Here is a 16892-nt window from a genome sequence, read left to right as displayed (position 1 = left end):
GTCAAAAATGTCCGATATTTTTTATAGTGTAAGGAGGGTGTTGCCTTATATTTATTGCACAACAAAAAATAGTTATTTAAATTATCATTTCTCTTTTCTTCTTAAGTATGGTAACATAGATACTTTCATATTTGAATAAGGAGGAAAGTAATTTATTTACTTATCCACAGAAAGATGTGATATTTATCAATATGGATTGATATTTTTTTTAAATTAGACTCCCTTATAAATAATGCATACTTTTAGCGTAACAATTTTGGTCAAATAATTCTGAGACTTTTTGCACTTGAAATTTAAAATGAAAAAGGCGTTTTTTTTACTTTTAAATTTCTAAGTACGGCATTTAAAAATATTTTTTCTGGTTTTCTCGGTCAAAAATTATTAAACGTAACCCGAATTCCTGCCAAAATCAGATTCCGTTAAAGCAGAAAAAAATAGATGCTGTTCTTACCTTTACTTCTGAGCGGTGAAAAGTGCGACTTAATATCCGGAAAATACACGTAATGATTCGTGCTAGCCTTATTTAAGTAAAAAATATGTTTTATCTGTTTTTCTAACGTCTAATGTGCATTTTACAAGGTTGTTCATCCAGCCAATTTAGACTTTTACCAACATTTTTGTTTCTTCTAAGCATTAAAGCAATTGGGCAACATTATTTCAGATAACTACCCCTAAAAAAACAACATAATAGGTTGTCGGTACTCAGACAGCGGAAAAAAAACATATCTTGGACTTGAATATTAGTCGCAAGCCCAGACAAACTACAAAAAATATGGTATATGTTATATTCCGTTACTCCCGAGAGGTGAAAAGGGCGACTTATTGTCCGGAAAATACATCATAATCATATTATCTGTTCTTCTAACGACTTAAGTGCATTAAAAAGGGTTGTTTTTACAGGCAATTTAGACTTTTACCAATGTTTTTAGTTTAATGTAAGCATTAAAGTAATTGCGCAAGAGGATTTCGGGTGACTGTACCTTTAAAAAAACAACATAATAGGCTGTGGGTGGTCAGAGTGGGGGAAAAAATTGATATGTCGCAAGAGTATCGTTGTGGAAAATACGGTGGCTTTGTTTTTTGGGGGGTGACGAAGACGACGGATGACCTTTGGGTGACGCTGATTGCTGCTAATGGCGCTCACCTGTGTCGCAGCCGCAGATGTGAATGGTCAAGGTCCCCGTGGAGCTCAGAGACGGCGGACCGCTGTCCACCACCAGTATGGGCAGGAAGTAGACGTTCTGCTCGTGGCGGTTGAAGCCGGATCGCTCCATTCGGATGCCGGCGGTGGTGTCTGCATGGGAAGAAAACCAAAACAGTTATCCCTGAATTATCGCGGTTAATGTAGACCAGACATAGCCATGATACATGAAAAACCGCCAAGTAGGGTCCCTCCTATTTATTAAAAAAAGTATGTATATATACACAGTGGTACCTTAACATACGAGCAATTTGAGATACGAGTAAAATTTCGGGCAAATATTTATCTTGAAATACGAGACAAATTTTGATATGCGAGCATACAGCGGACGCTCATAAGAACATCATGGCCACTGTCTTTCTGGTCGCAACTCCCTCGTGTAATGTCTCTACGAGCACTGGGCGGAGCGTTGCATTTTTTCCCCCGTTAGTCAGTGCAGAATGGCGGAGTGATCGCTAATAAGAGGGGAATATACTACTTCTCGTTGGAAGTGGTCGTGGGTTATCCTATTGTGAGGACATTTGTGTCCATCATTTTGGGAATATTTTGAAGGGAATACAAAAGCAAACTATATATACATATACACATACACACACATGCATACATATACACATACACACATACATATACACATACACACACATACACATTCACATACACACATACACAAACATACACACACATACACATAAACATACACATAGAATAGCAAACTACATATACATATACAAATACATACATACACATACACACACAGACATTCACATACACATACACACATACACAAACATACACACATACACATAAACATACACATAGAATAGCAAACTATATATACATATACAAATACATACATACACATACACACACAGACATTCACATACACATACACATACAGACTTACACACTTACACACACATAGATACACATATAAACATACACACACAAATACACATGCACACACACACACACACACATAAACATACACATGCATACATACACACACACACATAAACATACACATGCACACATACACACACATACACATACACATACACATGCACATACATACATACATGCACATACACACACACACAAACATAGCCATGCACATACACATACATAAATATTTTTCATGCAACACGCTTATGTATTTATTAACTTATTTATTACCTATTTATTTATGTCTAAAATGTCTTTTTCTGTGTCTGTATTCTCACCCTCTTGCTATTGTGACAGTCAAATTTCCCAAAAACAGGATTCATAAAGTTATCTAATCTAATATAATTTAACCTGCAACCTGTAGGGAACGACTACTCTACTACCGACAGGTCAACAACTAAACAAAAAAAACACATTCGGCCTTAACAAATGACCTCATTTTTAACCCAAAACCATTAAAAATGATTTAATCGAATTAAAGCACAATTTTTCCCGACCGCATTTCTCGCCGTGAGCTGATGTTGGCTTTCCCTCACAAGCTCGCTCGCTCGCGTGCACGGAGAAGACGACAGATTGAATTTGACAGGTTGACAAACGTGTCCGCCAGATGAGACACGGGAGAGGCCAATAACGAGAACGGGTGGGAGGCTTGTAAAACCCACGTGCCATTTTTTTTTTCCACGAGTCTCGCTGCGGCGAGGGTGTTTTTTGATTACCTACCGCCGCCCGCCGCACACGTACAACATCAACAAACGTGCGCGTGGGTCGCCGCGGTGAGCGACCTTTATGTAAACTTTTAATCGCTCACATGCGCAACGTGTCACGCCAACATGGAGGAAAACTAATGGACGAATGCGAGAGGGTCATAAACTCTCCACAATTTCGGTATCAAATTGTAATAAAATGACTAACGAAAGAAATTGACCTGGATTTGGTCATAAATATAGATATATTTTTTTCATCAAGCCCCCTGCACTCAAAGCCAGCCGGAATAATACAGTTGGGTGGTTAATATTTGGTGGGTTATAAAATCACCAAAAGCAATTTCCTCCTTGATAACAAACAGAGGAAGACAATAAATCAACAAGGTAAAAGATAACTGATTTATTTGATTATTTTTTTAAATTAGGATTGTGGAATGCTGTTTGGATTTGTACATGAATTTGCAGCATTATTGGGAGTTTAACCCTTTGGTTGCCTTGATTTATGCTTCCATAAAAAATGCATTTTATTTGTATATTATATGAAGATTCTATTTCCTTTTGCATTATTTTCTGGCGGCTGACTCAGATTATATTATATTATATTATATTATATTTGATAACTTTGGTCATCCCGTATTCGGGAAATTTAATTGTCACTGTGTGAGAATACAGACACAGAAAAATACATTTTAGACATAAATAAATATTAAATAAGAATAATACTAATATATAATAATAAAATAATACAAAAATACTAATACTATATAATAATAAAATAATACAAAAATACTAATACTATATAATAATAAAATAATACAAAAATACTAATACTATATAATAATAAAATAATACCAAAATACTAACACTATAAAATAAAAAATAAAATTAGTTTTCATTTAAAAAGGAAAGATAGTGAATATATTTTAAGATATTTTTTTATCATTTTTTATATTATGGTTTTTTTGGAGATCCTTTCAAAATACAAATATACTTCCTGAGATCATTCATATATTTATCATAAATATTTCTTTCTTGAAAAATTTGAACTTTTTGGGGTTTAAAAGCGGAAAAAAGTCAATTGTAGTCCGCATTGCTCTTTTATTTACATTTGAACAGCTGTTTTGTGCACTTTACTCGCTAAAAATATGCATTCATATATCAATAATCAATAACATCTATTCATTAATTTTCACACAAGGAGACAAAGGACAACCAATCCTAACTAAGGGCAATTTAGAGTGTTAGCCAGCTAGCTTAGCATGCATGTTTTTGGGATGTGGGAGGAAACCGGAGCACCCGGAGAAAACCCACGCTAGCCCAGGTACAACATACAAACTCCAAACAGTGAGGAGCCACCTGGGGATCGAACCCACGACTTTAGAACCGCTCGTCCGCCGGGCGAAAATATGTGATATCAAAAGATTGATCCAGTCAATGATTCAGGTTAAAGGATTCGAGTAAAATAAAATAAAAATTACTGGGTTTTTAGTCCAGCAAAAAACAATTATTTTTTTACTGGGTTTTTAATCCAGTAAAAAAAACTGGGGTTTTAATCCAGTGAAAAAAAACGGGGTTTTTAATCCACTATTTTTTTACTGGGTTTTTAATCCAGTAAAAAATATTATTATTATTTTTTAATTCTGACCCTAGTGTGCACATATGAAAGCGGATATCGTGCGGGTTTTTATATACGCTGCCGGAGGGTTCTCGAGGGATGCTTCTTCCCGGCCATTTGTGCAGGTTTAGCGTCAGGCCGCGGCGCGCTAGCTCAGCCGGCACGCTGAAATTTCCCCAAAGCTCAGGCTGCTCCCGTGACATTTTCCCGGTGTCACATCAATCTTGATTTACCCGCTTGTCACGTCGGTTTAAGTCCTCGCTTCTAATCGGGGCTCTGCCCGCCGTCCTTTTTCAAGGAAGCGGGCGAAGGAGGCACGGCGTCTGAAGTTGGCGAAAAGTCAATCACCGGATGTTAAGCTCTGGGCCTTTATTTACCTCAGGTGCCAATCATCGGCGGTGAGGGAATTGTTGTTGTCATTCGGGTTGCGCTTCGAGTATTTTTACACGCGAGAAGCTGGGGAGGGGCTTATAGGGGGATGTTACTTCGCAAATCTTTGGGTGAGATGGAGGGAGGATAGGAAAGACAAGGGGGTGAGCGGCCTATGGGGGTTCGGATATTTTAGTTAGAGCGCTAGGTCAAATTTTCGAAGAAAAATAAATAAATGCAATAAGAAATTATTTGTTCTATGTAAAAAAAAATCTTGCAAATTTGACGTTGTAAAACGAAATTTTATTTGTTTTAAAGGTTTCAAAGTTATCACCTTGAAATTAAAGTAAAGTGGATTTCTATTCAGGAGTCAGAATTTAAAATATTTAGTTAACTAGACTTGAGTCTAAATACTGAAAGTGATTAAATATTTATTAAATTTTTTTAAAAAATTGTAAATGCAATGTTTAAGAATAAATGCATAAAATTTGTGTTGGAATGACAGTGTTTTTTTAACTGTAATTTTTTAAAAATTAAGTTACATTTTTGAATAAACATCCTTATTACCATTATTTTTCCTGTACATTCGCATTTGAATCCATTTTTGAATCTGCCCTTTTCAAATTAAAACTCGTCCCAAAATCTAAAACATTTACGCACACCCGTTTTGCGGGGCCAGATTTTAAAATGCTTTTGCAACCAAATTTTGGAAGGAAATATTGTTTTAACTGTAATTGTTTTTTAAATCCAGTAAAAAAAAATTGAATAAATATCCTTATTACTACCATTATTTATCCTGTACATCTGCATTTGATTACATTTTTTAATCTGCCCTTTTCAAATCGAAACTCCCCCCAAAATCCAAAAAGTTTACACACCCCTGCGCAAGATTTTTTAACATCCAGTTACTATCAAGTGTGGTAATAAAATATTTTTCTTAACTGTAATTTGGAAAAAAATCCAGTAAAAAATTTGAATAAATATCCTTATTACCAATATTTATCCTGTAACATCGACTTACTATCAATAACAATAACACACCCCAACATAATCCATTATCCATAAGACATCTGGCCCTAAACGCTGCCAACCCTCCCCAGTCCAAGTGAATTGGACACCAAGAGCCGCCAATCCCAAAGAATGACTTGAAATAATTCAATTTGCGTTTTTCTTTAGCGAATTTGACCTTCAACAGAAGTGGAAAGCGCTTTTTCTGCCATTCTAACAAACAACAACGAGTCACACCCGTGTGTGTGTGACGGTTTTTCCTTTATCCTCACAAGAAACTTCTCACCTTTCACATCCCACAGGGCAAAGTGTTGATTGCCGGAGGCTTCGGGCGCCAGCGTGAAGTAGAAGTGATGTCCGGTCTGCGGCTCGTCTTTGTCCACCACGCTGATGGTGTGAATTATCTGAGGAGAGAACAAGTACAACATTAAAAAAATGGAGGTGAGAATGCCGTAATCCAGCGACTAAATTAAGAAAAGCACAATCATAAAGTCCCGAGGTTCTAAAATCAGAAAGGTACCGTATTTCCACAACTATAGGGCGCACTTCAAAGTCTAAAATTTTCTCTAAAATGATCGATGCGCCCAATCAGTGGGTGCGGCTTATCTGTGCGCTAAATTAAATTTTTGTATGGCCCTGACCGCTTGAGTGACAGGTTTTATTTCTTGCCAGCACACTATTTAATGCGATCAACCCAGCCGACGTTCACCCTAAAAATAGCCGCCCCGCACATTCCAAGTATTACGGTAAATCCATTCAAAACATCCCAGGGGAGTGGTACGCTAGCGGCTAGCATAACATACATTTCTAGTGTCATGCTAGCGCCTTATCAGACAAAGCGTCCAATGTATTGACAAAAAACTGAAAATATACCCACAAATGAGACTTTTATAGATGTGAAAATACGTTATTTTTAGAACTCAGCTTTTTAAAAGATAAAGGCAACCCAACTTTTGTCAGTCAAAATAGGAAATATGATTTTTGATACCAGCGACATGTGTAAAAATAAAGCTCAATATGATTTAATTTTGTCATGCTTTTCAAATAGTTTCCTTTTTTCAAAAGTTAATTCATGCAAAGAAATTAAAAAAAGCTAAACAATTAGCACTAGCGTTTTGGTTTCAGCTAACACACGTCTACACTGCTTGAAACAACTGATGACGTGTCGTTGAAAAGGAAGTGAGAACGTTCCTTTCAGAATAAAAAAAAAAATCGAGGGGTTACTGCATTCCTATTCCATCGCAGTTAGCATTGTAGCCTTTAGCTCATACTGTCATGAACACGTAAGCTCCTCCTCCACTGCAAGATTTTGTACAAAAAAATCCAACATATCAACCAATAGCTGGCTCTAGAGGTGACTGTGTAGTTCCCTTCAAAAAGAATGCTAAATTAGCCAAAGCACGTTCTCTGGAATAATAATTAGCATACGTCAACTTAGCATACTTAAAACTTGGCTGTTAGACCATCAAAAATTCCGATCACAACGCTGTCTAAAACTAATACCCATTTATTATTCTTTTGGTTATCTTATGATAACCCAAAAATTCAGATGGTGTTATGTAATAACTGAGCGATACCAAGTCATATGCCGCGCTCCAGCAGAGAGGAACGACGACTTGGACACCAGGAAAAAGTTTGGAAAGTCGGCGCAGGCAATTTGACAGTTGATTTGCTTTGCGTTGATGTGAAATGTAGCAGGTGTTGTGTGGGCTCTAATCAATTCTGCCAGCGTCTCGGCCTCAGACGAACAGCACTCAACAAAAGCCACGAAAACGCTTTCAAACATTTTTTTCTTTCTATTCGCAGTCGACAGATGGACTGAGAAGAACGGCCATTTTCAGCAAAAAAAAAAAGCTCATCAGATTGTTGGACATTTGCTTCAAGCGAAGGAAATATTTGCCACATTTATGCGGGTTGATTACAAAATAATTTTTCGTGTGGCAGATTGTTACGCTCTTATTTTGGAAAGTCAAGCAAAAGGGAAAAGTGGATTGAGAAGCAGGTTTTCATTAAGTCGTCGGATAGGAGGTCCAATCCGTTGGACGTGGGAGGGTCGGCAGCGAATGAAGCAATGCTCATTTGCTTCCACCCCAACACATCAAACGGATTGGGCAGTTGTATAAATATAATTGAATTTTTGGCAGAAAAATGAGATCTTTTATTGACCCTACCAAAATGGCCTCTAGGCAGCCATGTTGGTAGAGGCAATGTTCCGATCAAGGTCAGCACATCAACATGAAAATTAAACAGCAAATATCTGATTTCTCACCAATGCAGATACCGTGTTTTTTTGCCTTTAGAACAAATATTCGCTGCCAAGCCTCCCACTTCAAATGGATTGGACGTCTACAGGTAATGAACTAATTTTTACAGCATGATTGGGTGTCACGTGATTGGGCCTCTAACAGCCAATGAGTTAAAGCTCCCTTATTTTACTGCGTATATTCCGTTTCTAAGTTAATTCATTGAATAATTCATTCATTTTCTAAACTGCTTATCCTCACATGGGTCGCAGGGGGTGCTGGAACCCATCCCAGCTAACAACGAACACCCTGATTTGGTGCCCAACCAATCGCAGGGCTTAAGGAGACAAACAACCAATCATAGCTAAGGGCAGTTTAGCATGTTGAATTAGCTTAGATTGCATGTTTTTTGGATTCATTTATTATTATTTACTTTAACTTTAATCCCCAGATATTTTTTACATCTAAAATTTTGATTAAAAATAGGATGAATAAAGGTTAATCTAATCTAAAATAGAAAATAGAGAACAAAAACTATTAAATCCATGTTGTGCATTCATTCATTCATTCTGGGAACTGCTTTATCCTCACTTGGGTTGCTGGGGGTGCTGGAGCCGATCCCAGCTGCCTTCAAGCACGAGACCGGGGGGACAACCTGAATTGGTGGCCAGCCAATCGCAGGGGATAAGAAGACAAACGACAACCAATCACACTCACATTCATACCTAACGCCAATTTAGAGTGCTAAATTAGCCTAGCATGCATATTTTTGAAATATGGGAGGAAACCAGAGTACCCAGAGAAAAGCAAACCCAACCCGGGGAGAACAGCCAAACTCCGCCCAATGAGGACCTACCCGGGAATCGAACCCTCGACCCCGAAACTGCGAGCCCAACGCCCTAACCCAGGGGTCGGGAACCTTTTTGACGAAGAGAGCCACAAACAATTCATATTTTCCAATGTTATTCCTTGTGAGCCATACTACAAATTTAAAAGTCAAAATACATACATGTAAACGAGTGCGTTTTCATTTTTTTGTAATTTCACCACTTTTAAAGTGGAAATATATGAATATTTTTTAAAAGATTCTTATGCTGTTGCTAATCAATGAGAGGATGCATTCCAGAAGAGTCTACTGCAAACAAAATGAAGATTAAAGCAGTTCTAGATGTAATATCTCAGTTCTGTCACCAGCAATTTCCATATTTTAGCTCACAGGTTAGCAAAGAGCCAGATGCACCCATCAAAAGAGCCACATGTGGCTCCCGAGCCATAGGTTCCCTACCCCTGCCCTAACCACTAACTCGCCTCATTTCAAATTTCTCCTCACAATTGAATTACCACAGAAAATCTTTCGCGAGTCAACTTCAAATCTCCAACGCAAACCACCCCGCGTCTTAAATCATGCAGACCCCCGTTACCTATGAAAATAATAGGCAGGTGCAAAAAGACTAGTTTTCCCGCAGGCCCCTTCCCGCGAATTCCCCAGGGACGGGAAATAAGCAGCGGAAAGCCTTTCGCCGAAGGCAAACACATTTTCATTCAATCCCAGCGGCAGCCTTCTCCACAACACCATAAAAAGCCAGAAGAGACAAGTAAAAATTGATGTGAATAACCTTTCCTACGCACGACCGCCCGCCCGCCCGCTTCCCCATCTCCCCTCGCAGGTGACTACAGACGCCCGGTTGGCGCGTTCCTATATTTATATGAAAAGCTCGCACGGGAGGCCGGCAGGGATCTCTTGGCGCGGGGCGTCTAATCAACTCTGCGATGAAGATGAAGGTTAATGCATGCTTGTTCTGGTAGCGCGGCGGAACAAAAAAACAACAAAAACACGCTAGGCGAGGTAAATACAGTAAGCAGCGTGAAGGCTGCGGCATTTTTCAAGTCTTTGTGCTTCGGAACGGGAGGCCAATTTAGCATTTTTGGTGTAAGACACCCGGATTTGTAATGTTTATCAGCGACAATAGCGAGTGGAAATGCTAACCCCCGCGGTGGTGACTTTTAACGCTATTATTCTGTTGGCTTGTTAAAGAAGAGTTAAATGGGACAAATTGAATAAATGTGATGCAAAAACATGGTGGAATATATGCTACCTACTATAAGTAGCATTGTAAGTAGTGTTGCATTGGTACGGATGCGGCGCTAAAATGGGGAAATTGAAGAGAGCTAAAATTTAATGTGACGGAGCTGCTTTTTTAAAGATTTTTTGTTATGAGTTGCCCTTCACAACATGGCCGCCAGTCTCGCACGCCGTCGTGATGCAAAAACATGGTGGAATATATGCTACCTACTATAAGTAGCATTGTAAGTAGTGTTGAATTGGTACGGATACGGCGCTAAAATCGGGAAATTGAGGAGAGCTAACATTTAATGTGACGGTGCTGCTTTTTTAAAGATTTTTTTTGTTATTAGTTGCCCTTCACAACATGGCCGTCAGTCTCACACGCCGTCGTGATGCAAAAACATGGTGGAATATATGCTACCTACTATAAGTAGCATTGTAAGTAGTGTTGCATTGGTACGAATATGGTGCTAAAATGGGGAATTTGAGGAGAGCTAAAATTTAAGGTGACGGTGCTGCTTTTTTAAAGATTTTTTGTTATTAGTTGCCCTTCACAACATGGCCGTCAGTCTCACACGCCGTCGTGATGCAAAAACATGGTGGAATATATGCTACCTACTATAAGTAGCATTGTAAGTAGTGTTGGATTGGTACGGATGCGGCGCTAAAATGGGGAAATTGAGGGGTGCTAAAATTTAATGTGACGGTGCTGCTTTTTTAAAGATTTTTTGTTATTAGTTGCCCTTCACAACATGGCCGCCAGTCTCGCACACCGTCGTGATGGAAAAACATGGTGGAATATATGCTACCTACTATAAGTAGCATTGTAAGTAGTGTTGCATTGGTAGTTGGCAAGTTTATAGGGAATATAAGGTTGTATTTTTTTCTTTTTAAAGTTGTTCTAGAGAAACGAGTCTTCCCAGGGGGCGCTATCCTTACTCAAGAAGAATGGAATTAATTGTTTGGTGAATCTGATTATGATCAATGAAGACTTAAATATTAAAATGATGAATTAGACTTTAAGGATTTAAAATTGTAATTCCATTTGAGAATTGTGTTCATATTGGTACTAGTTTCATTTACCAGTTTTCCATACCATATGTTGTGAATAAATGTTTTGTCATGGCGACACATGTTCAGTATTTCCCAGTTACCCGTGGAATTTGAAAAAAAAATGTCATACCAATTTTTAGTCGCAAATTATGGGTGCGCGTTATACTCGAATAAATACCGTAATCATAATGTCAATGACGGGAACATTGCCCCTACCAACATGGCCGCCCAGAGGCCAATCGTTTTTAATGCTTCTGCCGTGAAATGGGTTTACCGCTAATAGACGTCCAATCCGTTTGAAGTGGGAGGGTGGCTAGCTAGCTAGCTTCATTCCAAATAGCATAGCGGAAAATCAAGCCGTAATTACCTGCCCCGCCTTGGCGTCTTCACAAATGGAGGCTTCGTACGGCGTGGCCAGCTCGGGAGGATTATCGTTGACGTCCAGTATCCGAATGCTCACGTCAGATTGCGACGCCATGGTGTGGTTATCTACACGGGGAACAGAAAGAGGAGGGCGCCGGTGAGACATCTGACATCTCCATTTGGCCTTTTCGCGCCGGTCGATGCAACTTATTTGATTTCACAAGTTAGTCTGGGGACGACGCCGTTGCCGCCGCCGCGCTCGGGGCGGTTCGCGATGTCACGACGCCGACGTTGACGAAAGAGTGCGGAGCCGCCGGCGGGTGGGCGTTTAAAACGGACAATAACGGGCTAAAATCAAACGCGGTGACGATACGTTGGGGAAAAAAGACCAATCACGAAGACACCGAGATCACTGACGTTGATTTATGAATTTTTTTTCAAAGTAAAACAAGCACAAATATCAAGTATGACAGCTAAAAACTAGAAGGATATTACGTGGGAAAAGTTGTGGTATTTCAAGAATAGTCATACGTTTGTTCATTCTTTATTGGTACAGTTTTTCCTCACGACGGTCGCAGGGGGTGCTAGAGCCAACGGTGGGAAGCATCCTGAATTGGTTGCCAGCCAATCACAGGGCAGAATGAGATCAACAACCAATCGTAGGACAATTTAGAGACTTAAAATTGATTAGTTTGGGATGAACCTTCTGAGGATTTGAACCCTAGATCTCAGAACTGTGACACGGATGATAACCACTCGACCACCGCGTCGCCAAGTTATAGTTTGCAATATTATGAGATTTAAGTCATAATATTAAGAGAAATGAGTATTTTACGTGATATTTTACGTTATGTTATGAGGAAAAAAATGCAGTAATGTTATGTAACTTTCTATCAAAATAAGAGATTAAAGTTGAAACAAAATGTAACTTTAATGGGGTTTTATTGTTTTAAAGTAAGGTTACCAATGGGAATATATTGATATGAAATACATTTAACGAGTTTTTCAAAACACCCCCATCATGCAAATACACTTGTGGCATCTGTGGTATTTTATTTTGAAACTGGCGTGATCGAATTGCTCCCCCATTGTGTATCTCCCACTATCTACTTCTGTCCACCTTATCCAAGATGGCCGCACATAACTGTAAAATAAGAGCCACCTGTCGTGTGGCGTCCAATCATCCTCACGCTGTGAATTGAAATGAGTTCATCATTAGTAGACGTCAAATCCAATTTAAGCAGCAGGGTGGCAGCCAATGATTATTTGACCAGGCGGTAATAGCGAAAAACTTTTAGGCGACTTGACTATGCCGTAATTACGCATTCAAAGAAAAAATATAATGGTCGCTGTTTCAAAAAAACGTGGCATCCGGCGGGTGTCAGACATGCTGTTGAAAGCCAACAAATTGTATATAATTTTGATATTATTAACTTTGAAGTACTTGTCAGAAATCCTGTGTACTTAAAGAGTAGAAAACAAATGGACTCAACACATTGAATTTGAATGAAAACATGAAATTGTTTGCTTCAAAAGTCCAATTCTGCCATTTCAAGTCTGTTAAATCGCAATGTTTTTGCCGTATTTTTTACATTTTTTGATCATTTCAAATTGTGTACCACCTGTGTCAAAGTGGCGGCCCGGGGGCCAAATCTGGCCCGCCGCATCATTTTGTGCGGCCCGGGAAAGTCAATCCTGAGTGCCGACTTTCTGTTTTAGGATCAAATTAAAATGTAACAGTATAGATGTATATTAAATTTCTTGATTTTCCCCCTTTTAAATCAATAATTGTCATTTTTAATCATTTTTTTCTGTTTTTAGTTCAAAAATCATTTTGTAAAATCTAAAAATATATATAAAAAGTTAACATAAACATTGTTTTAGATCTATAAAAAAACTGAATATTCAGGGCTTTTAATCCATTTATAAAAAATCAAAATATTATATCTAAAATGGTCCGGCCCACGTGAAATCAACTTGACGTTAAAGCGGCCCGCGAACCAACCCGAGTCTGACACCCTTGGTGTACGCCGTATAATAACTTTTGTACGGGATTTTTTTTAAGTATGTTTTTTTTTTTTTATAAAAAACGATCTGGTTTTACCCATTTCGGTTCTAATCCGGATCGTCTTGGTCACTGGTAGCAGAAGAAAACCCCCCAAAAATATTGTCATGCTTTTTGCACGGCAACGCGCTCGTAACATAACATAAACAAATTGAAATGAACTTGGATTACGATGCAGACACTCAAAAACAAGTTGAATCTAACCTTACACTAAACTTAATTCTAATTTTGTTTTCAATTTTAATACCTTTCTTCTCCCGGGTTGGCTCTATTAGCCCCGCCTCCACCCTGACTTTCAGAGGCAACCTATCGAGGGTTGTTTGCTTTTGTCTTCCCTTCAAAATATTCCCAAAATAATGCACACAAATGTCCTCACAATTGGATAACACACGACCACTTGCCAACCAGAAGTCGTATATACTCCTCTCATATTAGCGAACAAGCTCCGCCATTCGCACTGACTAACGAAAAAAAAAAACACTGAAAAAAATGCAATGCTCCGCCCACTGCGAGGCGGACGCGCTAACCACTCGCTGGAAAAATGTCAAGCATTTAACAAGACGGCTAAATTGCGGCAATATTAAACGAGTTTATATAATTGTTACATGCGAGCCAATGGCCATTTCCGCGAATATAAAGCAATCTCCAGTGGCGTCCCAGCGGCCCCCCCGAGAACGCTAGCTACCGCTAATAGCGTCAATCCTCACATCAGCGAGCTTTTTTTTTCTTTTCCCTTTATATGGCGGTCGCATCGTGGCCAACGACAACAGAACGGCGGAACGAGATATCGTTCCCGTCATGCTAATTCCGAGTCCTCATTATGCGGCGGTCCCCGTAGAGCCCCAATGAAAAGCGGCAATCAACCCATGTTACACATTCTACATTTCAATTTGAAGAGTTGAAAACTGATGAAACAATGGACGAATTTCCCAGGCTCGATGCGGCGGAATTGAGAGGATTAAAAAAAAAACCTTGAGGATGATGGATTCGTTAATTGGGACCATGTGACCCGCTTCAAGGACAAGATGATGTCCTTGTTTATGTTTTTTTTGTGGCACTCACCAAATGCGGTTCATGGTTTTTTAGCTAGTTTGAAAAAAAATCTGGTGTCCACCTTTTGGGCTAGTCTGAAGACAGTTGTACCTCTACCTACAAAATTACATTTTCGTAACTTGAATTTTTCTAAGTAGAGCAGTATTTTATATGTAAATTTAATTGGTTCCAAACCTCTGAAAAAACACCAAAACAGGATATTGGATTGGAAGATCAAGATAAATATTTGCCCAAAATTTTACTCGTATCTCAAGATAAACATTTGCCCCAAATTGTATTCTTATCTCAAGAACAATATTTGCCCAAAATTTTACTCGTATCTCAAGATAAATATTTGCCCGAAACTTTACTCGTATCTCAAGATAAATATTTGCCCCAAATTTTACTTGTATCTCAAGATAAATTTTTGCCTGAAATTTTACTCGTATCTCAAGATAAACATTTGCCCGAAATTTTACTCGTATCTCAAGATAAATATTTGCCCGAAATTTTACTCGCATCTCAAGATAAATATTTGCCCGAAATTTTACTCGTATCTCAAGGTAAATATTTGGCCGAAATTTTACTCGTATCTCAAGATAAATATTTGACCGAAACTTTTGCTCGTATCTCAAGATAAATATTTGCCCAAAATTTTACTCGTATCTCAAGATAAACATTTGCCAGAAATGTTACCCGTATCTCAAGATAAACATTTGCCCAAAATTTTACTCGTATCTCAAGATAAATATTTGCTCGAAATTTTACTCGTATCTCAAGACAAATATTTGCCCAAAATTTTACTCGTATCTCAACATAAATATTTGCCCGAAATTTTACTCGTATCTGAAGACAAATATTTTCCCGAAATTTTACTCACATCTCAAGACAAATATTTGCCCAAAATTTCACTCATTTCTCAAGACAAATATTTTCCCGAATTTTACTCATTTCTCAAGACAAATATTTTCCCGAATTTTACTCGTATCTCAAGACAAATATTTGCTCAAAATGTTACTCGTATCTCAAATTGCTCGCATGTCGAGGTACCACTGTATATTGTTAAAATAAAGCATGTTTCAGTATTACAGGTTAGCGGAGACCCATAGGCACCCTTCAAAAAAAGCCACATACGGCTCCTGAGCCACAGGTTCCCTACCCCTCAAGCTAACCCGAGTACGCCCTATTTTTTAAAATTTTCTTTTCAAGGCGAAACGCTCAAACAAATCCTTTTTTCCCATTATCTACTCTTGTCTATTTCGATAACAAACAGAGCCTCCCACTCCTCAAAACACGACTCTTGCGTAACAGGGATTTAAAGCTGGTCAGAATCATGTTTTGCCGGCGCAAAAGCCCCAACTGTGCACATTTATTTGCCAGACAGACAATTTATGCGGCGCGGAATCTACTTTTCCCTTCAACACCGACCGCCAGGAGATAAAGACTTTCCGACGACATCTGTATCCGTCGATCTATCCTCGGGCTGAACCGAGCCGTCTAGGTAAAAGAAAAAAAAAAAAAAAAAGGAAAACATTGCCGCTACGTGATATCGTTCTCGCTATCAGAAAATTATATGTCAGTCCAACTTAGCCTGACGTGTTAGGGAAAGTGTTAAACGCGAATTTAGGTGAGGAGAACTTTTAATTGGACCAAGTCGAACACGGAAAATGAGCCGTCGGGCGCTCGCTGACATTTAGTGTGCGTCTTGCACTTTCCTAGTCCGGGTTAATCCCGGGGTTTAAGAACGGCGAGCTCGCCCGCGAAGAGCTTGTCACTTGTCCAATAGCGGCCGTGCCAAAAGTTCGGAGGTCGCGCAAGGACGAGCGGCGTAATTAAAGGTCACGCCGCGGCGAGCTGGTTTTAACAACGTCCTTAGACGACTCGACCTGGGAGCATCTGCTGTTTTAAAAAGGACATTATGGTAATCCACTTGGCGATTGTTTCGCTTTTTCTCACGGTTGGAATTTTTGGCTCTTTGGATGCCAAGGACGGCGATGGTCGTTCAAATCAGTCCAAGCGTTGTCAATGGCAGCCAATGCGCAACACACTAAGATAAAACTATTCAACCTCAATTGGAAAATAAGACTACAGTACAGTAATACCTCGATTATCGTGGTTAATGTAGACCAGTCTCATTTTTAAATTAACATTATTATTTATTAAATACATTTTCTTATTTTTAAATAAATATTATTTTTTAATTAATTTTCTTATTTTTAAATTATTTTCTTA

The 16892-nt window shown here is 38.8% G+C and overlaps 1 protein-coding gene across 1 annotated transcript in view; it reads right to left on the bottom strand.

Moving 5' to 3' along the window:
- Window positions 1–16892, bottom strand: part of cdh22 (cadherin 22) — a 64597-nt gene that overhangs the window by 9104 nt on the left and 38601 nt on the right. Inside the window, exons 9-11 of the mRNA XM_077602223.1 lie at window positions 11568–11689; window positions 6126–6243; window positions 1145–1294 (exon numbers count right to left, since the gene is read on the bottom strand). Of these exons, the coding sequence (XP_077458349.1) occupies window positions 1145–1294; window positions 6126–6243; window positions 11568–11689 (390 nt within the window). The remainder of the gene's footprint in view (window positions 1–1144; window positions 1295–6125; window positions 6244–11567; window positions 11690–16892) is intronic.

This window comes from Stigmatopora argus, chromosome 6 (genome assembly GCF_051989625.1).
Source record: "Stigmatopora argus isolate UIUO_Sarg chromosome 6, RoL_Sarg_1.0, whole genome shotgun sequence".
Lineage (NCBI taxonomy): Eukaryota > Metazoa > Chordata > Actinopteri > Syngnathiformes > Syngnathidae > Stigmatopora > Stigmatopora argus.
Note: the sequence above shows the minus strand (reverse complement) of the source record. Positions and strands in the feature narration are given on the sequence as shown.